General features: G+C 53.2%; 9 protein-coding genes and 3 non-coding genes across 12 annotated transcripts; 6 read left to right on the plus strand and 6 right to left on the minus strand.

The window, feature by feature from the left end:
- Position 1: 1 nt before the first annotated feature.
- BO72DRAFT_444383 (putative mitochondrial genome maintenance protein Mgm101) lies at positions 2–1,423 on the plus strand. Its single transcript, XM_040943794.1, has 2 exons — positions 2–788; positions 875–1,423. Exons 1-2 carry the CDS (start codon positions 136–138, stop codon positions 1,140–1,142), a joined length of 921 nt encoding a protein of 306 aa, XP_040805918.1. The 5' UTR covers positions 2–135; the 3' UTR covers positions 1,143–1,423.
- Positions 1,424–1,538: 115 nt separating this feature from the next.
- On the minus strand, positions 1,539–4,531 carry BO72DRAFT_492135 (serine/threonine protein kinase; the record flags this gene model as incomplete). The annotated part of the gene is made up of 2 exons (XM_040948261.1): positions 1,539–3,800; positions 3,860–4,531. The coding sequence occupies 2 exons, from the start codon at positions 4,529–4,531 to the stop codon at positions 1,539–1,541; spliced, it is 2,934 nt and encodes a 977-aa protein (XP_040805919.1).
- A 2,881-nt stretch (positions 4,532–7,412) lies between these two features.
- On the minus strand, positions 7,413–7,532 carry BO72DRAFT_t26. The gene has a single exon. It is a non-coding gene; the product is annotated as a tRNA-Leu (tRNA).
- Positions 7,533–8,166: 634 nt separating this feature from the next.
- On the minus strand, positions 8,167–8,285 carry BO72DRAFT_t25. Its single transcript has one exon. It is a non-coding gene; the product is annotated as a tRNA-Leu (tRNA).
- Positions 8,286–9,536: 1,251 nt separating this feature from the next.
- On the plus strand, positions 9,537–9,656 carry BO72DRAFT_t24. Its single transcript has one exon. It is a non-coding gene; the product is annotated as a tRNA-Leu (tRNA).
- Positions 9,657–9,675: 19 nt separating this feature from the next.
- Positions 9,676–10,284, plus strand: BO72DRAFT_180922 (uncharacterized protein). The gene is made up of 2 exons (XM_040939464.1): positions 9,676–9,997; positions 10,064–10,284. Exons 1-2 carry the CDS (start codon positions 9,885–9,887, stop codon positions 10,245–10,247), a joined length of 297 nt encoding a protein of 98 aa, XP_040805920.1. The 5' UTR covers positions 9,676–9,884; the 3' UTR covers positions 10,248–10,284.
- On the minus strand, positions 10,237–13,019 carry BO72DRAFT_474544 (Zn(II)2Cys6 transcription factor). Its single transcript, XM_040947271.1, has 3 exons — positions 11,562–13,019; positions 11,228–11,505; positions 10,237–11,172 (listed from the first exon to the last, which is right to left on the minus strand). The coding sequence occupies exons 1-3, from the start codon at positions 12,659–12,661 to the stop codon at positions 10,322–10,324; spliced, it is 2,229 nt and encodes a 742-aa protein (XP_040805921.1). The 5' UTR covers positions 12,662–13,019; the 3' UTR covers positions 10,237–10,321.
- A 607-nt stretch (positions 13,020–13,626) lies between these two features.
- On the minus strand, positions 13,627–16,282 carry BO72DRAFT_514293 (OPT family oligopeptide transporter; the record flags this gene model as incomplete). The annotated part of the gene is made up of 6 exons (XM_040949511.1): positions 13,627–13,699; positions 13,755–14,149; positions 14,214–14,280; positions 14,344–14,509; positions 14,566–15,978; positions 16,033–16,282. 6 exons carry the CDS (start codon positions 16,280–16,282, stop codon positions 13,627–13,629), a joined length of 2,364 nt encoding a protein of 787 aa, XP_040805922.1.
- A 1,476-nt stretch (positions 16,283–17,758) lies between these two features.
- BO72DRAFT_492138 (uncharacterized protein) lies at positions 17,759–18,190 on the minus strand (the record flags this gene model as incomplete). The annotated part of the gene is made up of 2 exons (XM_040948262.1): positions 17,759–17,793; positions 17,860–18,190. The coding sequence occupies 2 exons, from the start codon at positions 18,188–18,190 to the stop codon at positions 17,759–17,761; spliced, it is 366 nt and encodes a 121-aa protein (XP_040805923.1).
- Positions 18,191–18,424: 234 nt separating this feature from the next.
- BO72DRAFT_492139 (uncharacterized protein) lies at positions 18,425–19,888 on the plus strand (the record flags this gene model as incomplete). The annotated part of the gene is made up of 2 exons (XM_040948263.1): positions 18,425–18,551; positions 19,635–19,888. 2 exons carry the CDS (start codon positions 18,425–18,427, stop codon positions 19,886–19,888), a joined length of 381 nt encoding a protein of 126 aa, XP_040805924.1.
- Positions 19,889–22,404: 2,516 nt separating this feature from the next.
- Positions 22,405–24,188, plus strand: BO72DRAFT_395831 (alpha/beta fold hydrolase). Its single transcript, XM_040942012.1, has 3 exons — positions 22,405–23,144; positions 23,238–23,591; positions 23,674–24,188. Exons 1-3 carry the CDS (start codon positions 22,767–22,769, stop codon positions 23,848–23,850), a joined length of 909 nt encoding a protein of 302 aa, XP_040805925.1. The 5' UTR covers positions 22,405–22,766; the 3' UTR covers positions 23,851–24,188.
- Positions 24,189–24,571: 383 nt separating this feature from the next.
- Positions 24,572–25,961, plus strand: BO72DRAFT_524290 (uncharacterized protein; the record flags this gene model as incomplete). Its single annotated transcript, XM_040949857.1, has 3 exons — positions 24,572–24,718; positions 24,785–25,263; positions 25,342–25,961. 3 exons carry the CDS (start codon positions 24,572–24,574, stop codon positions 25,910–25,912), a joined length of 1,197 nt encoding a protein of 398 aa, XP_040805926.1. The 3' UTR covers positions 25,913–25,961.
- Positions 25,962–26,660: the final 699 nt, after the last annotated feature.

Here is a 26,660-nt window from a genome sequence, read left to right on the forward strand (position 1 = left end):
AGCGTATTCCCACTCCACACCACATTATCATCACGTGACTATGTCCCGAGATTGCCTTTCCGCAGCTCAGCTTCTTCACCTCCGCACTCACTCATCTCTCTACTCCAAATCCCAAATCCCCTCTCATCACCCGCAATGTCCCTCCCAACCCTCGCGCGTACTCTGCGCATGACGGCGCCCACAAAACCCACATCCCTAACGCGTCTCCCCACACCCACCACCTTCAACATCGCGCGCACCTTCACCACAACCCGCCACCACCAAGCAACCCAACCATCAGCAGCACGCACGAGACCCAACAATTCTACCTTCAACAACAACAACAGCAGCAGCAGCAGCAGCAGCAGCACAAAGTCCTCCTCCCCACCCGAGAACAACACCACCACCACCTCCCCAAATGCCCCCCAACAAACCCCCCCAAACCCGCCCCAAAAAATCACCCCCAACCTAACAACCTCGGGGCTACACGACCAGCCGCCCTCCCCGCTCCCCACCCCCACCGACTCGCCGCACCAGTCAACGGAAGACCGAATCGACTGGACGCGCTCCTTCCACGGCCTGTCCGCGGAGCCCTTCCCCAAAGAAGCCGCCGACATCCTCCTGGCCCCGACCGACCCTGAGGAAGTGGAGATCAAGCCGGACGGGATCCTGTACCTGCCGGAGATCAAATACCGCCGGATCCTGAACCGGGCGTTCGGACCGGGCGGGTGGGGGCTCGTGCCGCGGAGCGAGAGCATCGTGACCCCCAAGATGGTGACGCGGGAGTATGCGTTGGTGTGTCATGGGCGGTGAGTTGTTCTTTCCTCCCCCTTGGAGTCGTGGATTGAGTGGAGGTGAATGCCGACGCGGATGCTGATGATTGCTCGATGACAAGTCTCGTTTCCGTCGCCCGCGGCGAACAGGATTACTTCTCGCCGGACGGAATCCCCACGGCCACGGAGGGGTGCCGCTCCAACGCCCTGGTGCGCTGCTGCAAGGATCTGGGCATCGCCAGCGAGCTCTGGGATCCCCGGTGGATCCGCAAGTACAAGGCCCAGTACACCCGCGAGGCCTTCGTCGAGCACGTGGTCAACAAGCGCAAGTCCAAGATCTGGGTCCGCAAGGACGATGAGGTCTCGTACCCTTGGAAGGAGACGAAATAGGTTCGTTGTTCCTTGTTTTCGGCACTGAAAGGTGTCTCCTCTTCTCGTGTTCTCGGAGTTTGGGGGGCTGTATGTATTATGGACTGTACAATAGACTCACGGATGGGGAGCTAAAAGAAGAAATCGGGTGAAGGTTACAATATCTCTTCAGATGGTATTATCATACTATCTACCTGCGTAAACTACATCGGTTCTTGGCAAATCCACATAACATATCAGCTAAAGTCAGTCTTTTGCTTCTTGGGGAATAGATCTTTGATAATAATACAGAATTCACGCCATTCCCTTTCCCCGATGGTGGAATCGAATTGGATCGTCACTCGTGATCACACTTTATTCTAGTTTGCTTGCGTCTTTTGGTATCTCTTTTGTTTGGTTGTTCTTATTTCTTCATTCTTACTGGCTCTCATACGGGTTCCGCCGCGGGGGGTATGCCCGAGGCTGGTGCTCCTCTGCCGACTCGCCTGAATAGGCCGTCCGCGACGAAGCCAGTGTGTGTGACGAGTACTCGCGTTGACCATCAGCCGACGGCTCCGCCATCGACGGGAGCTCAAAGGGTTGGTTGGGGTCGTACGACTCCTCGGCGGGATTGTAGTACTGGCCCTGGTAGCTGTAATATTCCGGCTGGCGTGCGACCGAAGCCCCGTTCACAGCTGCTGCTGCTGCACCGGCTTGTTGGGTCTGGGCTTGCTGATTCTGCTCAGAGACTAACCGCACGGGCTGCTGCTGCTGCTGTTGTTGTTGTTGCTCTTGTTGCCGCCGAGGAGGCACTGGCTCAGACAGGACCGGCACACCACCCGTAGCGGTCGAGATGATGTTAGCGGTGCCCTCCTTGCGCCGGCCCGTCGACTGCTCACGCGTCATTGAGCCGTAGTTGACGCTCCGCGTGCGCTCCTGGCCCGGCGACCCGGCTGGGGTTTGATACGTGTCGACTTCCTGGCCATCACGGGAGCTCGGGTAGGGGCGGTCGGCGTGCTCGGCACTGAGTCCCTCGCTGTAGGAGCTGATAGATGCGCCAACTCCACGACGTTGGATGGAGCCCGGCGACTGGCCCATGTCAAAGCCGGTAGAGCGCGACTCGGTGGTGGCGAAGCTGGAATCCGGGGGAAGGCGTCGAACAGGCTCGGCGGACGAGGCGGAGTCGCGTCTGGCGCGCTTGACCACATCCTCGACAATGATTTCAGGGGTGTCCTCCAGCTTGTCCTCGGGCTTCTCCTCATCGTCGCCACCACCGGATCCTGGCTTGCGGATAGGCACCCGGCGTACCGCGGCGATCAATGCACACATGAACTTCGAGCGACGTGTCGCGCGGACTGCTTCGTTCGACCAGTTGGACTTGTGCCGGATATACACGCTCAACTCCAACTTATCCATGTCACCGACGCCGCTCACATCGATGGTGATGTCGGGCTGGAAGTCACGTGAGTTGTCCTTGTCGCGCACGAATCCCTCCAACTCCTCGCGGAGGCGCTGGATGTTCTGGAACGTCGTGTCAAAATCGATGGGAACCTTCAGGACCTCGTGCATGGCGTTGGCACGGGTGAAGTTGTCGACCCACAAGGCGTTAAGAACCGAGTTGGGAATCTGCGTGATACGGTGGTCGTTGACGTTGCGAAACACGGTGAAGAGGAGGGAGATGCGCTCGACGAAGAAGGGCTTGTCACTAATTTCCACACGGTCACCCACGTCGAAGGGGTGCTTGACGAAGAGGAAGATACACGAGCCCAGCACCTCCTGGGCCGTAGTGGAGAAGACGAAAGAGAGGGAGAGCAAAGAAGTGGCACCTGCTGCAATGACCGTGCCAAATCCAGTCGTCACGAACGAGACAAAGACCAGAACGCCCACGATGAATGCCACGGTCATCAAGAGATTGTCCAAGACTCGGGTGGCCTGGTCAATGTCATGCAAACTGTGGTTCAGAGCCTTCTTGTTGCGCTGGACTTCTCCAACCGCCAGGATCATCTCATCCAAGCTGATATCGCCGTTACCGTCGCGGTCGAGCATTTTCATGCATTCATCCGCCTCCACTTCCAACCCCGTGCCGAGCACCTCACAAATATCTTCGAAATACAAGGCATCCCGACCCTCGACCACGAATGACATCCAGATTCTGCGCGCGAGGGCTTCCGAGGTTCTGCGGTGCTCCAATGCCCCTGTCACGATCGAGCGCGTGGAGGTGTTGTTGAAAACTTGCTTGCCAGTAAGTTCTTGGGCGACATCACCAAAGGCACCCTTGACCTTGCCACCGATTCTCTGCACATTATGGCCAATTTTCTGAACGTTCTGACCAACTCCGCGAATGAGACGGAGAGGAGCTGAGCCGCTGGTCGGTATGCGTGTCTTGCTCGCGGGGTTTAGTAGCAGGAAGTCCGCAATGGCGGCGTCCTCCTCTCGGAATTCCTTGCAGTGCATGGGAAACATCTGACGGGACGCATCATACAAGAGACCGATAAGGTAGACATTCCGCTTCCCTTCTTTAATGCGGGCATCGAACTGCTTCCGATGGTAGCTGATGGAGATCAAATGCACGAGTGCCTTCTCGCCAAGGAAGATCAAACTGCAGACGAAAAGAGCGAAAAGGATGTTCTTGATCGACTTCTCCCATGACTTGGTCGAGGTGTCGTTGATCTTCTTCTGGTGGGGATTTTGCGTCATGACCTGGACGAAGGCTCAGTCAGCTTGTGTAAGGCCCAGTTGTCGAAAGGAGCGTCTCTTACTGGCAAAAATGTCACCAAGCAAACCACACACCAGAGGACCGTGGCGATGGGAAATTCGAGCTTTCGCAAGATAAGAGCATACTTGCGGGTTCCAGAGCTAACAAATCCACACAATGTTTGGAAGACGTAGGGGATGATCCGAGCTGCGAGCTTGCATGCCCACAAACTGATCCAGACAATTTCAAACCAGAAGAAGAACCAGGGAAGAGTCACTCCGCCGATGGTCGCGTCCTGCGCGGCCGTGGCTCCTACAATAATCGGAACGGCGAGTAACAAGGCGAGCGGTATCACGTAGATCAGGTAGCGGGTAGCGATTGAGTAGTTGAGGACCGCCTGGTAGAAGCGGCCGACACGAGTGACGGTACCATCTTCGGGATCATCGATAGAACGGCCAGTGGACTCGTCGATTCGCCTGCGCAGACCGGGGTTTGGTGCGACGAGTCCCTGCTTCTCTTCGCTGTTATCGACCGGTGGTTGGTAAGGGCCTGGGGAATCGGGTCCGTTGACGCTCGACTTGCGAGCGCCTGTTTGACCGCGACTGGAGACCGAGTGCAGCGGGATATCGATTGTAACATCATTAGGGTTCAGCATATTGTCGGGGGCCATGTCGCGAAGCTGGTGGAAGCGTTTGGCGGACAACCGCTTCTCCGTAATGCCAGGCCTTCCTGACATCAGGGCGGGCGGACGGGGGGAGGGCGATATAAGAACGATCGACTAGGGTGAGGAGTCCAGAAGCTGCCCGGCAGCCCCAGTGCGTAAGCGCAAGCGCAATTGGCGGGAGGGGGGGGTGAATCCCAAGCGATTCCCACCAGAGGCAAAGCAGAAACCAACGATCAATGGCAGAAAACGAGTGTGCTGAGTCCACCGGTTCGTGTGGAGTTGATGGTGGGTCGGATGGTGTAAATTGAGGAGACCGCGTGGATTGGACCAGCGATCGGCAGTCTGTCGAGGGAATCAACAATTCCGAAGCGAGTGGTTTAATTGTGATTACTGCCCAGGCTGAGACCGAAAAGTGAGCGAACGAGTGAAAAGACAGAGCCGGTCGGGAAAAGAAAGTAAGAGGAGAAATCAATAACGAGAGGTGAGACTTGAACGGGGTTGAAACCGACACAAAGGACCGACCCCAGGCCAGGCGACAGATAAGAAAGGCGGAATGTCAACAAGTGCGTGCGACTTGTCAGAAAACCCCCAAGTCAGAAAAAAAAATGAAAGAGAATAAAAATAAAAGTAAAAATAAAAATAAGAATTGCAGCAAAAAGACGGAAACCCACGCGGACCATGTTTCAGTTTTTCCCGATGTGTAGAGTGGAAGACTAAGAGAGGGGAGGCCCTGAAGTCATGGTTGTGCAATTGGAGGGGGCGTTGAAAGAGGGAGAGAGGAATCTGTCGATCATTCTTGAACCCCATTGTTGCTGTCGGACTGGCAACTCAATTGTTGACCATTGCTAGTCACTCTGCCTGTTCCCTCTATCTTTGCTGCATCAATTTTCAAATGAAGCCATCTCCTCCGGCTTGATGATCAGAGAATAGATTGATCGCGTCCGATCGATGCAGAAGTGGACAGAGTCATGGAGATATGGTGGCCCCCACTTGAGAAGTGGTGGCGGTGGGAGAAAAGCGAACTTGAGAAAACAAGTGGAAACGAAACTCTGAACCTTGAAGCTGAATGGTTTGATTGCCTGCAGTGCTCCCGAGTCGGTCCTGAAAAAGGACTGAACTGGAAAACCCCCAAAAGCACCCAAACAGGCAACGGTCATCCCCTCCACCAATCAAGCCTCTACTCGACCCGGCCCTAATTCCTCGTCCTGATCAGGGCCAGACTTAGGGCTTATCTTAGTGTTATTTAGTTTCTTAGTTTCTTAGTCTGAGTCCCCCGCCCCACCCAAGAAAACGCCACTGGTGCTTTCCCACTGCAACCCAGGGGATTCCCTCCGCCGCCCCCTCAGGTACGGTCGGGGCGTGAATGGACAATTCCTTCAAGAATCAAGATTAAGGGTGCCTGACATTCTACATCTTACACGGGATAGAAACCACATACTCAGTCACATTTTGGGAAAGTCTCTCCTCTTCACCTTGGCTTTCCCATCGACAAAAGGCCCAACCAAGGGATCTGGACCTGTCACTCGAAACCATAAAAGTCCCCGGTCTAGGCTCAGCACGGTGCCGTGTGTGTGTGTGTGTGCGTGTGTGTGTATGTGCGGCACGGCTCCTTGTAAGGCTGCGCGAGGGCTTCAGCTCGACGCCCCTTAATCTCACTATCTCAGGGTCAAACTCGCCTCTCCTGAAACGAGATGCATTCTGTCATACGCAGTGGCCGCTGGCTAGCTGCATGAGCCTTTGGAGCTAGTTCCAATAGTGATCAGTTAGCGGTCTCTTCCCATCTCATGTAAACTTTATTCCGGTTCGGGCAATGCAGCATCCAGACCTTGTGAGTTCATAAAGGCATCACAAGCCTAGACAAGAAAAGGACGATATCATTCAGCATCATCATTTTCCAAGACCCAGTCTTTCTTCAAGATCTCCCCATCGAGATCCGAGGGAGAGAGAGATAGAGTGCCTGTCCACTGTGTCGATCTACGCGTATAATGTTCCCTGGTATTGACCCGTCTGGAGTCTTCTCCGCATTGCTTTGTTTCTAAAGATAGAGAGGCATGACATTATCATGACCACATGGTCGGCCGGGTTGTGCATAACTTGAGCACAATCTGAGGGCGACTTCGCCAACGACTTCTTTTTCTGTCCGATGATTCAAACATCCAGACGTCACCATGGTTGAGTTCATGCTGTACCCGATGCCAGTGTAAGACATGCAGCTCATTTTTGAGACGCCTCCTAAGGATCAGGTGTGTTTGATGTGGTCTATGAGAAGCCCGGGAGGGATTTGCGGTCTACCGGTAATATTCTCATCATCGTAACTACTATGCAGTATGAACGCTCGACTATCAGGGTCTATGGACGTTTCGACTTCTCGGTTAGGTTGAGTCCCCCACTGCCACGATGTCAGGCTGGGGTATCTCGGACGTCCTTTGCGACCCAGGCACATATACAAGCGCTTCTGATCTGTATAGAACAGACTCTATTCCAGAGTAAGAGGACTCCGTACATGTCAATCTCACTGCGAGCAACGACCGACTGACCTGTCACTTGGGGGATGTCTGTTTGCTTCACCGCCGTCGTGAGTTGGCCAACTGGCCTCTGATGCTCACAGACGATAAACGGCCAGCGCGATCACTGTTGCCAACACGCGTGGTGTCTGTGGGCTTATTGGGTGCGAGTTTGAGAGTGGATTTTCGCGATCCTGCAACACATGTACGATGGAGGCTGCGCCAGTTCGCCCGATTGAAGCATTTCCCGCAGTCCATGTAAGCACCGTTGCCAGCAAACGTGTGACTGGGAGGGGCAGACGGGTAAAGCGATTCTCAATACGTCAACGCACCACGGTAGTAAGAGGGAGGTTCTGGTCATAGAGGGGGAGGTTGGCGTCCTGAGCAAAAGAAGAAATGCACCTCATTCTCATGTCATCGGAGATGGACGGAGTATGAGCAAAAAGAGATGACAAGAGTGGGATTCGAACCCACGCCACTTGCGTGACTAGGAATATTGCTCGGATGGAGCGAATATGTGTGATCAGGTTGCCTGACCCTAGCGCCTTAGACCGCTCGGCCATCTTGCCCGGTTGTTGAATTAGTCAATCTTGTAGGCATCCATGTTCCCCAGCCATGTATACAGTGCTCTAGATTACTACTCTGATGTTTGGACGCAGGCCATCGAACACAGGCTAGGCTTGCTTACTTGGTCTGATCATGGCTGTGGGCTCAGTTGAAGGCATAACGTCTCATGCAATTCACCTCCCTCTCGCCGGAATAAGCAGGCTCCAGGAGGATACTAGCACTATTGACTGGCAGTTGGCGGATGGATTCGCTATTGAACTACGGGAAATCATATTAAGTCGCACCCGCTCTACCATCGGCGCAACTCCGAGGGCGTGTACCGCATACTCGATCTGTCACTGTCAACGACCCGATGAGGTCATGGCCGTATGCACGACCGATGCAACTCATCTCGCTTGGATGCACGTCCGATGAGTAAGATGGTCTGCGTCCAGAAACCAGGCAGGAAAGAAAAGGGGCAAACTCAAAATCGGACCGCAGTGGGGTGTCTGGCGTGGCGAGGCGGGAATGGCCGACACTTTGCTCTGGTAGTCGTATGCAGGTGCAGGACAGTGGCAAAATGAAGTAGAACAACGCGATGATATGTGGGTTGATGAGTAGGGCAAAAATATCCGACTGAGTCGGTGCAAAAAGGAATGACAAGAGTGGGATTCGAACCCACGCCACTTGCGTGACTAGGAATACTGCTCAGACGAGCGAATATATGTGATCAGGTTGCCTGACCCTAGCGCCTTAGACCGCTCGGCCATCTTGCCTTGGATGCTGATTAGCAGTGTTGATGGCTGTATGGACGGCGGGAAACAGAAGGCATGTAATTAGGTGTTTTCGGTTCGTAAGGCTGGCTGATCCCAGACCGTTCTGGCTCTTGCATGGTACCCTGCTATTAAACTTTAGGGTGTCAGATAAATAGGTCTCTGGGACCCTTGTTGTGGTATTCGCCCGTTGCAACAGTTCCATTGAATCCAACATCGTGTGGCTGAGCCTCTGCTTACAGCCTTGTATAATGGGTGATGGTCATCGCAACTCTGTGGGGAAGGCAGCCATTTGCCGGTGTATTGATGCACATCTGCTGCGTTTGGGTTCGTGGCTCTCAAGGGCTCGGCTTGGTTTTCAGTGTGCTTGAGACTAGTCTAACCGGAGAGGTACGTTGGCTCTTGGCAGCCCAATGCGCTCGGTGTATACCAGCATGCTGGTGCTTGTTGGCGTGTGGTGGTATACTGTTGGGTCTGATTGTCGGTGTCTTGCCGTGGTCGGTGTTCCGTGGCCTGTGTGGTACCTCGCATGTCACACCGGCCGTGCTTCTTTTGTATGTGGTATGTGATGCATGCTTCTGCTTGTGGCTTGTGGCTTGTGTCCTTGTATGGCTATCGGTCTCCGGTGTGCAGATACCATGGAAACGCAGTGGGTTTGTTCTCGCTGGAAATGGCAGGGAATCTGTCAAGTCTTACTTGTCATTGTTTTCATATGCACTCGCCTGGCGCGGCCCTTGTAGTTGGTTTCTCCCCTCCCCCCTGGCTATCCGATGTATCTCGCGGTTGTGTCGTCATGGTTGTTGGGGTCAGGACATATAGATGATTGCTGGTGATGTTCTGTGGTTTCGTCTGGGGTGTGGTTCATGCTTCGTGATCCTGACAGACAGTGGCTTCGCTTTCCAGCTCTTGTTGGGCGTATTGACTTGTTGTGGCTGTCTGTTTTCATGGGTGGTGGTTTGGTCAGCCGGGAGGATGTGCCTTCCAGTAACCAGAGCATCCAGCCCGAAACAATATATAATCACAAACCAATTCGCCATGTTAGTCCACCACCACCCAACACCCCGTAAGGATAACTTACACTTACTATAAAGAACAGTTCGGCAAGCCCCAGTACTATTTACACCACTCAGCAGATACCTTCAGCACAACCTCCTAGCACCTCAACTCCAAACTCACGCATAACTGATTCTGGAACGCGCCGGGCCAATGTGCTCTCTACATATAACCAAGCCTATAAGCTCTTTTCATCAAATAGGCAAGATGGCCGAGCGGTCTAAGGCGCTAGGGTCAGGCAACCTGATCACACATATTCGCTCTATCCGAGCAATATTCCTAGTCACGTAAGTGGCGTGGGTTCGAATCCCACTCTTGTCATTACTTTTTGCTCCTTCACCATTTCCACACACTCTCTTCCCTCTCACGCACGTCGCAGGGGAACGCAAGGGGTGGGATACGTTCTGTTCACTCGTCGACTGCGTACAACCCTACGGCCTACCCAGCAACACGGCATTGCCTTATGATTTCCTGCCAAAGTTGAACCCCCCCCGGCTATATCAATCTAATCTAATCTGATATTTCGATCAAATCAACGGAGTTCGCCTTATGCAACCCCCCTTGCACCGAAGGGTCCACACACTGCCCTCTCCACCGCGTCGGAGGTCGGAGGGCGAAAACAGGTTCATACCCGAGGACCCTTATTCGGTGCGATTCTGCAGGTGAGATTTGCTCGATCGTATACATTATAAGGTAAATCCAGCGCTGATGATGTTGTGGTCGTGGAGGTTGATCAAGACGGACGCTACGGTCTCATGCTGCCTACGAGCGGCCAAGGATTTGTTTTTTTTTGTTTTTTTTTTTCTCTTCCTTCTCTTTTCTTTTCTTTCTTTCTTTCTTCTCTCTTCTTTTCCTAGACAAAGGCCCCATTACAAGTCGAGCACCATGCGGATACGTTCATCATTTGATTAGGGATTAAACTGCGGGTGAGGTACAGCGGACGGATTCTGCGTAGGCTCATCGCTTCATTACACATGTATACATCATCAATACGGGAACGACAGATCCGGGAGCGGTTCATCCAAGCGCCACCCGGCGTGGCCCGCAGGAGGCGCGAAGTGCCCACCGGCCTCAACGGCGCCCGGGACCGGCTGCATCGAGGAGAGATACATCATCGGCGCCGCAGCGCCCCCGACGGCCGGCATTTCCCTCACGGCGTCCGCCCTCCCAGCCGGGTCGTCCGCATACCATGACTCCATGTAAGCCGGGGCACCACCGGGAACCAGCGAGGGCAACATCCCAGGCGGCTGTGCGCCGGGCACACCTGCCGTCGTGGAGGTCGGGGGCGGGAAGATCCCGCGCAGGTACGAGGGATTCTCGGAGGAATAGCCCGCCAGCCGTCGTTGGAGCTGTTCGTACCACTCGCGGTTCTTGACGGCCACGACGTGGTACCATTTGCTCGGGACGCGGAATTTCTGGTTATCGCAGGCTTCCGATAGGGCCTGCGATAGACGATCCAGGTATTCGTCGACGTTAATCATCTGCGGAGTGATAACCTCGCTCAGAGGGCCGAGCTGGGTCATGTGGTAGATACGTAGAAGAGAGGAGACCCCCAAGATCATCCGCGTGTAGGTCATGTTTGGTAGCTTGCGCATGGTCGGAATGTCGCATTGCAGGAAGACGTCGAGGAGTTGCTGGGCAGAGAGCACCCATTTCGTGATGATCTGGACCCGCGCCGCGCTGATCGGCACATTGGCCCTATGTCGCTCCGTGTCGCCCTCGAGAGGGGGGAGTGTGTAATACCTGCGGGTTGCTGCGTCGGGGTCGCGGTAGCCCTCGCCCGCAGCTTGTTCGTGAATCGCAAGGTAAAGGTAGTGGTATTCAAGATCCATCCAAGCTAGAGAGAATGAGTGTCTGGTGTTATGTCATCAACCGCGGACGTGGAGACGTACTCGTGAACATATCCTTCGGAATCGACATCTTCCACTGCAGCATACGAGTGTCGAACCACTTGAGGATCGGCAACATCTGCGATTCCAACATATGAGTGTCCGTCAGAGTGTTGTCATGGCCTGCAGCAGCCAGTGTCTCATCCACGATCCTCTGCAGCCCGAACCATGCTGCCAGTTGCTGGTCCAATGCACTGGTAGAGACACTAAGGTGCTTGACATAACCGCTGATGACAGCATTGTGGCAGAGCATGTTCGGTCGACGTGTCTGCATGCTAACACTGTAGACATGTCAGTAACTCAGACAGTAAATTGCTGGTGAGCGAGTGGCCCGTACTTTGATGCGAAATGATAGCAGCCGAGGACGGCCCGGGCCTGGTCACTATGTACTGATGGGGGCAATTCCCCCTCACCCGCATGGCAGCGTTGGGTCTTGCGACCAACGGCACCGGCTGCGATCCCAAGCTCCAGCGCCATAGTGGTTGCGATATGCGTGTATTGGTAATACTGCCCATGCATGGCCGATTTGGGAGGGAGGTAGTAGATAAGCATTACGAGGAGGGCTTGCACCAAATCCAGTGACTTTTCCTGCCTTAGAAAGAATCGCGTCGCGAAGCCGGCGAGAAGTTCTTCATGCAAGACGGTCGCGTGCGGTGTTTCAAGCGTTAGCGACGCTGCCGCGATGATGGACAAGAACAGCACTGGCTTCGTCCTGCGTAGGAAGTCGGCACTCGTGTCCCCCGGAAGAACAACCACCGGGAAGAATTGAGTGAGTTCAGAGATGAAGACGGACAGCAGCATCTGTGCCGTCTCCAAAGAGAGGATACCACGGTCGACGACATCTGCAGAGCCGGGCGAAGAGCTCATGAACGTCGAGCCAGTGGTGCTGACATGGGAAGGAGGGTTGGCAACCGGGCTTGTCACGATCGGACGAGGAGGACAAGATGACGAGGCAGTCTGTAAACGGGCGGAGTCGGAGATGGTGGATGCAAAAGGTGTTGTTGTTGCCGCCGCGCGAGTGGGAGCCGTCTCTGAGACGGGACTTACAGTGGTGGCGGTAGCAGCGGAGACGGCAGCAGTGTCGGCGGCGGCGGTGGTGGTGGTGGTGGTGGGGGAAAGGGAGACAGCAGCGGCACCGGTGTCAACGCCGGCTGAATTCGATCTTTGATTCGGGGCATTCTGCTCGTGGAGTAAAGCGCGCAGGTCGCGGACATCTTTCTCCAGCTGGGCGACCCGTGATCCGGTCTTTTTTCGAGGCTGGCGTCGCAGGGTGTGCGCAAAAACACAGATCCGTCTGGTGCGGGTGCAACGTTGGCATTGATGCGCAATATTCGGATCCGGCAGGCAGCGGACTTTGAGGGCTCGACAATTTTCACACGACTGGTTCAAGGGCGGCGTTGGACCTGAGGAATGATGCGGACGGGCAGTAGCAGACATGATGTGCGCAAGGTGCAAGAGTTCGCTCAGGACGGACGGTGCCTGCAACTCTGCATTGATAAGTTATTTATTAGACTTGCGTAGTGCCAAGACCAGTAGTGGAGGTTCGCTTGTCTGTGGGGAGTCAGCAGGTGCAGATTAACATCCCTGGAGAGGCCCAAGGGATTCGTGGCAAGCATTGTCATAGAGTAAGAGCCAACCGCTTATGCTCATATGGAATTTCAAGGCTCCCCTCACCCAGAATGTAATCGTGCTAGACCATGGGCAGAAGGGAGTTCATAAAGGCCTCGAGGACACTTGTGGTGTGGGCCTCTGCAAAAGCAAGCAGGCATGCAAAGGTGTAAGATGCAGTCTAGCCAGTGGATCGAGAGAGCTCGGTGGGCCCAACGGAAAAATAAAGCGTCGGAGGTCGGTGGTCGATTTCCCACCCGAAACTCCGACAGGGACCGGACTGGACTGGACTGCCCTTAAATTAGCCGGAGAAGGCCGAGGTTCCCAGGATGATGTCTGAACGGCTGCAAGTCAGGTCCTGGAAGCACAATTGGTGCAGAGCACAGCTTATCGCTACATGCCGAGTAGTACTGGGCCTCCAGTGCATTCAGTCTAGATTGAAGGGCGACTGGTTGCTGGGGAAAAGAAAGGGGAAGTGCGGGCAAAAAAAGCGGGCTGCGGGCGCGGGCGCGGGAAGTTCAATTCAATTCATGCCTGAGGTGTCATCATGCACATTGACTCCCCAACTCCGACCCATTACTGAGCTAATTTCTGCATGCTTTGCCCGACAACAACGGTCTTTAGAATTCTAAATTGAAAAGGAAGGACAAGCTATTATTACATGCTACACCATCTAGTGACTGACTTTAAAATTATGTTCCTCTCCATTGATCGAAGAAGACATGCTGATGTTCAAAAAAAGTTTTTCCACTTCTTAGTCATCTCGTATTCGAATCATCCACACCACGACAGCTTCAAAGCGTCGCCGGGTTCACCATGCAGTAGTCCAAGTTATGAACACTCGTGTCGGGATTGCCGGTCCAGGTACTAACTCGATTAGCCGGTCAATGTCACTCAAAATCAGGCTCTGGGACCAACTCACGGGAAAGGGTGCGAAGTGCCACTACCTCCGAAGACAGCAAAAGTAAGGATGAAGACACAGATCTGTGTCCCGCCATCCAGAGCAGCGGAGACAATGTAGTTATACTTGTTGAAAAGGTGCGGGTGGTAGCGACGCAGCCAGAACTGGGCAGCGAAGCCGAGAGCGAAATAGACCGGAATGGAGGCATTGATGCCGACAAACAGCCAGCCCATGTACCACAGAATGATGGAGGTATTGAGGTAGGAGAAGATGCCGGAGGGGTAGAAGCGGTTCGCCAGCCAGAACGGGACGGGCACGGCGAAGCCGACCAGATACGAGATCGTGACCCATTGGTACCGGCCACCGATGGAGAACATGTCCTTGGCCATACTCCAGGCAATCGCAAGGCTGTTGAACTGGTAAACTGAGATCAGCCGGGTTCCTCTTTGTCTGGGAAGCCAGAAGGGCACTTATCTGAACATTGGCACCGCTCCAGATATTGGTACCGTCTTCGGAGAGCAGGATTTCCGATTGATTTTGCACGATGCTTCAGGACGGCAGGTCAGTACACAAATGGAAATCGCAACCGTGGACTAGAATGGAGTCGCACATCAACATCATCACATAATTGAATAGGGCCCCGATAATGCACCCGCTGACTTGCACGAAAAAGGTGCACCGTGGCGATAAGTGGACCTGCTGCGCAAGTCGTAGGTCCTTGGCTAAAACCTGCCCCTGCTGGAGAGAGTTATACGTAAAACAAGTGAAATAGAGGTCTGAGGACGCATTAGCAACAAACAAAGGTGGAGAGTGCAACCGGGAAGACACATACTGGCCAATGGCTTGCCAGGAAACATATAGCCCGCCAACATCTGACAGATTGGCTGCACATTGAATTGGAATCCGGTCAGCCCATATTGGGCGCCGAAGAAGAGCATGAAAAGAAGCGTGAGCAAGTTGGCAATGATGAACCCCCACCAGGGGAGCGTGGACTTCATGGCATACAGACAGCCCATACCGACGGCGAAACTGCCAAGGAGCACTGCTCCCCACCACCAGAGCGGCGTGTCATAGTACAAGTTGCGCAGCATGAGCCGGTAGTGTGGATCCAGAGAAGTGTCATTCACGCGACGCTGCAACCGCTCCTCCGGAGTCTCCTGGTTTGCCCAGAACTTGTATGTCTCAGGCTTGAGCCACTTCTTGAGCTGGCTCGGTGCAGCCCACGCCCAGCCCACCTTTATATCGTCAAAGTTCCATAGTAACATATGCGTCAATGTAGCAGTTAGACCCATGTTCGATGTGATGAGGTAGGCGACGTAAGTGCCGGTCAGCCAGGGCAGACCTTGCTCCTGCAGGGCTTGAGGATCAACAGTATAGTCCGCATTGAGGATGAGGGTTTGGTTGTAGGCATTGTAGTTTGTGGAGTTTGAGTCACCATAGTAAAGCAGCTGAGACAGGAACGGGAAGTCCTGCGAGCGCCAGATGTTACCGTAGTACACACCCATGAAGAGTACAATGCATCCAATGTAGCCGATAAGGTTGTTGGTCAAGTAGTAGAGCGGAACCCAAAGTGGCGAACCGAGAGAGGCTATATAGTTCCAGTCAAAACAAAGGGAGAGGAATCCCAGCCCTTCGTTTCCAGAGGCACCACCAAACAGATTGGTGAATACCAGATTGTGCTGGCTGGCCAAGCAGAAGATGGAGACACCCTCTAAAACCGGGAAGATGTATTCGGGGATGATCGTCCAGACGAAGAGCGCCCCGAAGAAGATATAGAAGATCTTCAATTTGGCCTTCGCCTCTTGCTTGTCCTTGTGAATGGACTCGAGAAGAGTAGTGATGGGCAACGTCATGGGCCAGATCATCTTGACTGGGCGCACGATCACATCGCGCAACAGGCCCGCAATCCCGAATCCGATCAGCTGGGAGGAGAGGACGATGAAAATGGCGGCGGCATGGTTGGGATAGCCACCGTAGAAAAGCTGTTGGGCCGAAAGTGCTTCAGTGGCTAGTGCAGACTGAGTGGCAGCTGAGGACATAAGGGCAATAGCAGCGTGTTCTTTGGCATTGAACGGCCCGGGGTTCAACAGACGTCCGATCATGCCACGGCGGGGAATGGCATACGCCATGGCTTCTCCCAAGATATAGGCAATGACAGTCAGGAACACCTGGGAAACGTAGATGGTCTGCGGCTTGAAGTAAAAGATCTCCTGCAGCACACCACCAAAGATAGACAATCCAGCTCCTGTATGAGATTAGTCATAGACGCCGCCTGACCCTTTGAAATGCAAAGACATACCCAGAAAAACCATCCGGAAACTCCAAGGGTTGAGGGAGGGATCATCCTCGACCTTGATGATCTGGGTGACTAGATCCGCCGCAGTGCTCACCACCTGGTCGCTCTCGAAGCCTTGATCCTCGTCCGCAGGAAACGTTTCTCCCTTCTCGAGAATCCTGGGCTCCATCGAAGATCGATCGTGTCCCGACTTCTCTTCATACTTGTCACTCTGCCCCTCGTCTATCGAGAGCCCTGCCTGTTTGATCTCCATGGTTGCAAGAATGCGAGATGTGCGTCCTTGCACCAACACCCATGACGGATGGAGTTCCCAACTTATAAGAACCACGGGGGCCCTCACACCCTTTCAGAACCGGCCGACCGGCTCGTGCTCCAGTGGGGAAGGATTTAATTTGCAGCTGATAAGCGAACCATACGCTGCTAATTGCTAAGTTATCGTCCAATGCCTAGCTCCGACGCAACGCGGCATACAGCATCAGTATCGAGGCTAAGCATCGGCTAAGCATTTTTAGTGGCGCTACCCGAGGGGACTAGCTGATAAGGACCCTGCTCGGTTACAGTAGGCCTAACGTAAAGACTTCTGAGATGTTCATAGTCTCGTCTCGGATTGGGCGCGATAAGACACCCCGCCATTTTGGTGGGGGCATCAACAAAATCCTTTCTCGCACTCCGTCGGACTTGCGCGGGGGGGTGTCGGGTCCAAGCGACACCCCATGGTACTAGATAACAGAACGGTATTTACGGGCTCCCCACAGGTTTGTCGGGTCATTCGAATCATTTTGGGGTCGGGGGTCAGGGATTTTCCCCATGGTGCATACCGTGAAAACAATAGCTGCCAAAATAGCAGTTCATGTTTCTCACTACCAAGGATAATCTTGAATATGTGATATCGCACGTCTCTTAGAAGCTAATTGTGTAGAAGACAAGTAAGCTGAGAAGTAGCAAGCAAAGCAACGGTAGTTAAGCACAAATACAACTTAGCTGATAAGGAGTGTGCAAAACTTATAGGGATTTGTGTAAGGTGGCACAACTGTTCGGCTCTGGCTTCGTTGATATGACTTGTATTCACCGACCCCGACTCTCCTATGGATAGCGCTGAGTTGACTGAACAGGCAATAAACTAGTAACAAGATAAGCTAGGTAGAGCAGATGTTGTTATTGACGGGAACCTCACTCTAGGTTGGAGCTGTTGAGTCAATTGTTCGTTTGTATAGGCTGCTAAAAGTCGCACCACTACTGCAAGGACCACAAAGACTTGAAAGGGTGCATGAGGAGCTTGCATATCTGGTCGTCTTGCCTTAATCGCCTGAGTTGGTTCGGAATCCGGCCCGCTCAGGCCTGGGTAGAGTATGACCTGCTGTCTCTGGAGCCTATCGTGATGGTCTCCAAGCATTTACTACTTCAGTAATATGATTGGTGTAATTCGCACATATAGTGCTTGGATTAAACAACTCAAGAAGTATACTATACTAGGGCTTCGCTGCCACATAGCCATCGTGGCCAAGACCTGCCCCTCCGCAAGCCCCGCCGGCACCTTCATCTGCAAGTCATGGCTAGCAGCATAAGTGCCGCTAATCAGATCTTGTATTCCCGTGGGCAGGATCGCGATGACTCCAGTTGATTTCTGGTACCGCCTCCGTCACATCTGCCCCCAGAGATTGGGTCAAATGCGAGCGAAGATAGCTATTGTGGATGGTTGTGATGATAGCTAGCCCGATGCAGCCGCCTGTCACTCGAAACTGGGCAATCCTCCCATGGCGACCGCTAGGGAAAAAAAAAGATAAAGTTTCCCGAGGCAGCAACGTTTTATCAAATATAGAATTAACTTACCATGGTCTCTTTTTCCCGTAGCATACGGCGTCATCAATGTCAACAGCGGTATGTTGATCCCGCATGCAAGCCCAGCAAGGACCTGGTAGCCGTACTGACGGGCTGAGATGTCATGTTGCCCGGACACCGTTCCCAGGAGAACGTAGGCTACCACTTGCTTCAATGAGCTGATGCCAAGCAGATACAGCAGGGGAACCTTGAACATTTTTGCCACGGTTGAGGCCAGAATTGACCCGACCGGGGCTGCAACCGTGAAGGGAATGAACCGGATGGCAGCATGAAAAGGGGAGAGTTGGTTGACCATCTCAAACCGCTGCGGGAGTTCGAACATAGTCACGAGCCAGATTATCCCAAGGAAGACCGCATTCCTGTAGACCTCCCGTTCCGAAGGTTTGGTCTTTAGTACCGTGTTTTTGTATGAAGAGAAACTGGCGGGTGTACTGTAAACCAACTTACAGGAGCATTGCGAACCACACCCGATTCCGGAAAACCCGCCAGGGGAACACATGCTCTCGGCTCCCCGTCACTCCCAAGCGACGAAAACTACCCATAGAGACCCGAGACAATGAGTAATGTGATGGTGAAGCGCCGATCGCCAGGTGAATTGCTCGTTGGCTTCATCATGAGCAGTCACCAGCAGAAGGGTCGCGGCCAGGAGCAGGATAGCTCCGAGAATGTCAACTCTGGGATAGGTTCTCTGCAAGGACCTAGCAAAATAAAGGCCAACACTAGCGTTTGGCTTATTATGATGGGGAAAGTTGTTACATCAAAAGCATGATCAGAGATAGGGCGGCGACAACTCCCGGGGGACACTGGTTATTGTCGTTCAGCGGCAGAGACGGCGAACTAAGTAGAATAAGGGAGACCTTACTTGAATAATCGACAAGGGTTGGTATCCGCAGCGGGATGTTGTGCACCTTGCCAGTGATTAATGTCGGAACTCACAATTGTTCCATCGTCTGAGCGACACCACAGGCTGCGAGAAAGAGTTGGGGAGTGGCTACCTACCGGCATATCCAAGCATCCATGCTGTGGTAATCCAGGAGATCTTGTCCAGTCCGCCCAACTCAGTCGCTATACTGATAAGAGAGGCTTTCACCATAGGAATCTCGAGATTCTTTCAGAAGAGACACAGGCAAATTCTTTAAAGTCCAGGTTAGCGAGGTACACCGCATTATAGCAGAAACTTGGGGAGGTCAAACTCACGTCGCAGTCATTACATGCAATCGATCCCCGTGAAGGTAGGGTGTGGCTGCATCAAGGTCATCCTTGGGTGCCGTTGTATCTTCTGAAGATGCAATAATGCGAGGTTGCGCACCAGTCCCGGCTTGGGTTCTTCCATAGCTGACTCACAGAGAGTGTGAATATGCAAGAGGAAAGTTCGAGCGTAGTAAATTGAAACCAGAAATATTTCGATTTGGGGACCTCAAAGACCTTAAACAAAGATCCAGGATGATTGTAGATACCATTCTGTCTCTACTGTCTGACCCGAATCTGATTGATCCTTTCGCCTATAGTATCTAGTGCTGACTGCCAGGTGCCGGGTCACGGGTGTGTTGTATGGTTAAGTAATGCTTATGTCGCCCGTGCTTTTGACATCCCTTACTCGAATGTTGGGGATATCTTGCTTTACTCTCACCTTTAGATGCTTCTTGTTGAATATGCGAAGATGATATCTTTACCGTGTTCGGCCTCGTCCACGGCTGCAACCCGGAGCAGCCCTCCGATGGGCCCTCTTCGAGAGTACATCCTGATTTAGGCTGACCTACAAGCAGTCATCCCGGCGCGTCTCAGTCTTCAGGATGCGGCCACGCTGGGTGTCGTCGTAATCACCATCGGGCAATCGCTTTATCAGAGCCTACGGCTGGCTCTTCCTCCATCCTCTCCTCCATCTTCTCCCCCATACCAACCTCTCCACCACAACACATCCTCATATATGGGGTTCGACCGCGGTCGGCATCGTGGCGATCCAATTCGCCAAGCTCTCCGACTACACGGTGGTCACGACCTGCTAACTGCCCCAGCATGAGTCCCTCGTCCGGAGTTGCGGCGCCGACCAAGTCTTCGACTACTGCGACCCGGCCCCAACTAGATCCGCGAGGCAACACGGCTGTTGGATGAGAGGACCATTGTTCCGCACCCCGTGTGGTTTTGGGAAGGGGGCCTGCCCGGGGTGATTCCGGGGTTGCATGCTTTGCGGGAGGGGAAGACGGTTCGGGGGTGTAAGTTGGTGTTTGACGTTGAAGAGCAGAGCCGATGAAGATGAAGAAGAAGATGTTTGTATTGTCAGAACGGTGGGTTTGTTTCCATGTCTAAACCCGTTCACGTGTAAATCGGCTCTTTGGAAGGCTGTTGACTTGCGAAACATGATCGAGAAATGAAAATAGCCGTGTACCATAATTTCGCTCGTATGGTTCAAGGCTATAAATAAAACCATGAATATCACATGTTCCTGTCTATTAGTTGAAGACTCGAGGCTTTTATCAGACCAGGCCTCTCAGGCTAGGGGCGTTTGGTGAAAAGAGTGTCTCTGGTGCGCGGACTGAATCAGCGCCTGATACACAAGAGTGCAGGGTTTTTGGAAGCCCATAGTTCCAGAATAGTATATACTTGTTTCTCTTCTGTCTTTCTTGGTGCTTCTTTTTCTTCCCAAATATCAGTTTGATACAAGATTGACATGACATTATGCGCTTATGCAGTACCAATCTAGCAGGAAGTGGCGTCGCTCATGCATTAACGATCTTTAATCGAAAGTTGCATCAAGCGCAACGAGCCAATTATATTGTACAAGGAAATTGATCCTTGAACAACGCTTGGGTGGTAGTCACCTGGTGGTTTACCTATTCGTCGCATCTTTAAATCGATTATGTACACGCAACATATGGACTTCATTGGCCACGAGTTTTCTTGGTAGAGTCATCGATGATCACAGAGCTTCAACTGGGCGGCGAAACTGTATGGCCAGAGAGAGAGAGAGAGATGCCATGCTCCGTTGCTGGTCGCAACAACGTAAATCCCCCTACAACGTTGTTCTCTTCAAGTCTCAAGAATGTTCTAAAAGAAATGCCCTGCATGAAAGGGCTCACAGGCCATACGGGGGGTGGAACCACCGAAGAGAGCGGAATAGAGCAGTTCGTGGGAGCACGATGCTCGTGAGTCGTGAGCCACCACCGGCAATTTTCCCGCTACCCCTGACTTCGTTAGCCCTTCGATAGCCCTGCTGATAGTCAGGAATGTGTATGCAGGATCAGAGACGAAGGAATTGTTTATCGGAGCCGAGGAGCAAGGTAGAGCGCTAAACCATTCTAGAAAGGAAGAAGTGGGTTTCGACGCCGTATGACTGACGGGTGTTGCGCCATGTCATTTAGATCAGCGCAAATCAAACTGGCTCCCAAATGTGCAGTACACGCAGTGCATAATTTCCCGAGCATTGTCCGCGTTGAGTAAGTATGAGTGCAGCCACCCTTGGCGCCGAGGCGGGTTTCAAATGATTCCATGTCGTGCAATAAAGTTGTTTTGTGGCGTTCGGCTCTTGGAGATATATGCCAGCTGTACTTACTTGCTGTCTAGAGATATTGAATTTTGGTGTGTGTTGTAAGGGTCCTTGTAGATTTGAATTGCCTCGGCAACAAGGAAATGGTTCTCGAGCCGGATACACGGGCAAATTTCGGAGCTAGTGGGGGAAAGAGTCGGCCAGTAATGACAGACAAAGAAGAATAATGAGAATTATGATGCCTTTCGCTGCATTACTCGCCGAAGGAGTAATAGGATACTTATCATATCCTATTATTGCAGCAAGCTTGGAACCCTTTCCTGCTTGCCATGTGGTAAATGGAGACCAGGAGGTCGCATGGATTTTTAATCAAATTTAATAAGCTTAATTCACACCGACACTGACAGGGGCTGATCCATGTTTTGCTCCCGTCTGGCCATGGCCGTCATGCCCATCATTCCCTCTTGGGTTCGTTCTTCCCTCCCACGTCATGAGGTTTGACTTGGCCTCTCTCCCCATCTTCCCTTTTCGGAAAGAGACAATAGCCGGCCCTTGTGAATAATTTATTATTTTATGACCATCACCGGCTGATTCTGAAGGATCAACTCTAAACTTCGTACGAGGGGAATCCCAACCTAACCCGACCGCGGTCAGAACGTTATTCGTGGTTCCGACCAATTAGGACGAGAGTAGCTCGTGCCGTCCTCGGATTCGTTCCATCCAAGATGGATCCATGATGCCTCTCCCACAAACTTGAACGGGAATTGTGCCCCTCGGCAGGCGTCCGAATGCTCTCGAAGAAAGTCAAACAAATAGTACCTTTAGCACGCGTGTGTTGCTACGGATAATGCGAACTGCGCCAGAAGCAAAAAAATCCGAGGACCTGCCACGACACGAGAGGAAAGATTCCGCATTGGTCGAGTCAGGAACCCGTTGCCCTGGTGGAGCCAGCCGCCCGGATTGGGGAAGCAACTCCGTGGTCGGACGGTCCCCGTTCTTGTCAGGGCTGTCATCACCGTGTGAGGTGCCCCATCCAGACCTCCCTCGTTCTCCTTTTGCCCGCACACACTCCGAGCGCAGAGAATTTATTTTTTTCCCCCCCTGCCCGTGAGAGTGGTTGGTTGCCCTCGCATTGTGTCGCAGATTTGCAACCTGCGTGGCGTGGTTGTGGATCAAAAGGGGGTGTGTATGCAATTCTTGTTGAGAGAGAGAGAGATAGAGACAAGAGAGAAGAGTCTCCTACATTAAGATAATCAAGAAGTGACTACATAAGGCGGAGACTTTAATTAACCAAGAAACCTCCGCATTAGCTCTTGTCGAAAATCTCCTGCCATCATTCTTTCTACCTTTCCCTTTCTTATCTGCATCCTTCCACAGATTGCATCATTCCATCAATAACATCCTTCTGATAATCATGGCCGCTCAACATACCATCAAGGTCCCCCACTTGGGTGGCATCGAAGTCGGCTATGCCCTGTCCAACAACAGCACCTATGACTCCTCCAAGCCGACCTGCGTGCTCATCAACTCGATGTGCATGACCGCGTCGCTCTACCGCCCCCAGTTCGAGGATGCCGAGTTGACCAACACCACCAACCTGTTGGCCATCGAGCCACTTGGCCATGGCGCCACCCGCTGTCTGGCGCCCGCCGCCGAACACTTCACCTACTGGGACTCGGCCATCATGGCCCTTCAAGTGATGGAAAAATTGGGCATCCAGAAGGCCTTTGCCCTGGGAACCAGCCAGGGAGGATGGATTGTAGCACGCATGGCCCTTTTGGCACCAGATAGGGTTTGTTCTCACACTTTGACTACTTAAAAGGGGGGGAAATCAACAATCGCATTGACTAATCTCACGTGCTTTCTTCTTGTTTTCTATTGATAGATCCTTGGCATCCTGCCCTTAGGTACTTCGATGGACTACGAATCGGCCGACTCCCGCAGCAAGGACTGCTGGGACCCCGTCACCCTGCTGACCCCATTCCTGGAGAAATGGACGAGCGAGACTCCCACCCCGGATTTTGTGGTCGACGATGTGTGGTGCGGGATGGTCGCGGGGATCGGCTTCGGGGCGTCGGGAACGCCCGAGACGACCGACTTCTGGGTGCAGACGCTGAAGCAGGTCTACACGGGGGATGAGGGACGCAAGAAGGTGCGCATGGCCTTGATGTGCCTGTTGACGCGGGACGGGCTGCTTCTGCGCCTGAAGGATGTGCGGTGCCCCGTGTATTGGCTCCAGGTGAGTGAACCCCCTTCCGGCATAAATCTACCTATGGGAATAGCGTCAGGATGGCTAATGTGTTGTATACCGGTTGGCTCAGGGGACGGAGGATTTCCCCTTCAAGACCACGGTCCCCGCAGAACAGATCCAGCGGTTCTCCGCTAGTCAGGAGGCTAAATTGCAGATGGTGGAGGGAGGGGCCCATTACCTGAATGCCACGCATCCGCGGGAGGTTAACGCGGCGATCCGTGAGATGGTCACTCGCTACGGTGCCTGAGCGGGCTGCAGGGGAAGCTACAAGAAAAAATGGATCTTAGGCTACTACTGAAGGGGCGCAGATAGATTACGAAGAGTAGGTAGTACACAGTACACAGTTAGTGTCAGGAGAGAGTTGGAACAGTTCAGGAACGAACTGCATGCCAACCAGTGCCAAGTGGGCAGGACAACCCGAAACTGCTAAAGGATTGACACATCGGATGGGGCGACCTCGACTTAGGGTCTTTCTAGTGGCTTCGACTACTTGGAGCCGGCGCTTCCTTGGCCAAAGGTTGAATAAATGTTAACAAGCCTTGGCCGCCGGACTCGCTGGTCCAGCCCTAATTGGGACGGACAGTGAGTGGAACCTGAACATGTAAATTTTTTGACACTGACAGGCGGCGAACGCGAACGACAGCTCCATGCCTCCATCAATCTAAGCACCTCGTTTTTTCTATTTCTCTTTGCTTTTTCTTCATTCCCCAAAGTTCGGTTCGAGGCTACACTAGTTCATTGTTGGCCACGCGGCGTAGAACTTCCCCCCTCCCCCCAAAGTACGAGTAAAATCCGCCTGAGCCCATCCCCAAATGTAGCGTTTGTCGGCAGCTTCGGGCAGTGGGTCTTCCACCAAAGGTTTTGTCCATGCACGGCTCCCATATTAATAGCGATCGCCTGCCCACCTGAAATTGATTCGAGGTCTCGCTTTCCCTGGCCAGCCGTTTTCTTCCCCGGTATAAGTGGTCATGGCGATGGATGAACAGCGGTGGGCGACCGCCACCACCACCTCCGTGACGGTGCTTGCCTTTCTGTGTGTTGTGCTGCGGATCGTTTCTCGACTGGAACGTAAGCAGAAACTCTGGTGGGATGACTGGATGATCATCTTTTCCATGGTATGTACTCTGCGGTGTACTGCACTTCGATTCTCTCGAATCACACTGACACACCACACCATCTAGGGGTGGAATTTCGTCGTGGTCGGCTTCATCTATGCCATGATCCACGAAGGCATGGGCATCCACGCCGACCAATTGCCGACTGGACAAGTCATCCTGATCGCCAAGTTCCTGGTCGTGGCCGAGATCCTCTACGTCTTCAACCTGGTCTGGACCAAGCTCAGCATTCTGCTGATGTACTACCGCATCTTCCGCTTTGCCTACTTCAAACGCTGGGCCTATATTATCGGCACCTTTGTGATCTGCTGGGTCATCTGCATCACCTTCCTGTTCATCTTCATCTGCGTCCCCGTGCAGAAGCTCTGGTACCCGAGTCTCCCCGGCCACTGCATCTCCCAGGTCGGCACCTGGATCGCTAATGCCACCTCGACCATCGCCACCGACCTGGTGATCCTCTTCCTCCCACTACCTCAAGTCTGGAAGCTGCAGCTCCGCCTGTCTGAAAAGGTGGCCTTGACCATCGCATTTGGCCTAGGGTTCTTGTAAGTCCACCCTACAGCACTTCCTTACCCAGCCCTTGGACAAACGACCCACCAACTGACACACACAAAAAAAAACAGCGTGGTCTTCGCCTCGGCCTACCGCTTCAGCGTCCTCTTCTCCTACACCGCCGCCGACAGCTCCTACACCCTGGCCCCGACCGTCGGCTGGACCGCGATCGAGATGTCGGCCGGCATCGTCTCCGCCTGCCTGCCGACCATCCGGCCCGCGCTGCAACTCGCCGCCCGCACGATGGGCATCCAAGCCGTCATGCCCGCCATCTTCCGCAGCACCGGCCACTCCGCCAACCACCTCTCCTCCAAATCCGAGGCCACCCAGCTGGGCAGTCGCTTCGCCGCGGGCGATATCCCACTTTCCACGGGTGGCGGCGGCGGCGGCGGCGGCGTCGATGGGGGCACGTCCTCCTCCCGCCCCGTCGTCCGCCATTCGTTCTACCATCTCCCCGACGAGGGCGAGTTGTCCGAGATCGACAGCGTTCCGTTGAAGATGGAGGTGTCGCTGCGGCCGAAGCATGATCGGGGCCAGACGGTCACCAAGATCCGCGGGCGGACGAGCGTGGCGTCCGGGGAGGACGATCTCTTGCCGTTGCATGGGATCCGCGTGCAGAAGGACTTTAGGCAGGATGGGTAGGTTGTTTTCGTTTGTTTTTCTTCATTTTGTGTCAAGTGTTTCTATAGCGGGGGGCACCATTGGGGAGTTTGCTTTTTGTTTTGAAGTATGATTAGGTGGTGGTTTGGATGTATATAGTGTATTTATATCATGTATATATTAATGGTATGGCATCAAGAGTGTCAATGTCGAGGCAGTTTTAGCTCGGCAAAGCTGGGATTCCACGAGGCTGTATCTTGCTGCAAGTGCCTGTGCCCGATCTTCACTTTAGCTTTTCTTTTACCAAATAATCTTCTCATTCTCTCTTGCGAATGAGGATGGAAAGACACAAAGAAGGTGAGTATAGTAGATGTAGAAGCCGACGGTAAGACTTACGTCTTCTATGATATATCCAGAGCCATTACGCTCCTCTCACATAACACATTGCTCATGCTGAAGATACATCTCGCCTCGGCTGAAAACCTAGTGCCAACATCACAAAGATAAGATGGTCAAAGAACGTGGTCGATACTTCACCAACGCCTTGCAAGGAACGTGGAGCCGAGTCCCGCCGTCAAACAAAGAATGCTATTTCTGTTTACCTTTGTTCTATTGTACGTCTTCTACCCCCACTCCAATCTCTTCCAAGTTCCCATGGTTTCAATTGTGACGAAAAAGGTTGAGTACACCTATAAAACCCTTCCTCGCTCTCCATCCCTCACGACCTCCATACAAGCCTACTTAGCCCAGCAGACAAGTCCCCAAGCGACCTTGTAGACCAAGTACCTCA

The sequence above is a fragment of the Aspergillus fijiensis genome (genome assembly GCF_003184825.1).
Source record: "Aspergillus fijiensis CBS 313.89 unplaced genomic scaffold BO72scaffold_4, whole genome shotgun sequence".
NCBI classification, from domain to species: Eukaryota; Fungi; Ascomycota; class Eurotiomycetes; order Eurotiales; family Aspergillaceae; genus Aspergillus; species Aspergillus fijiensis.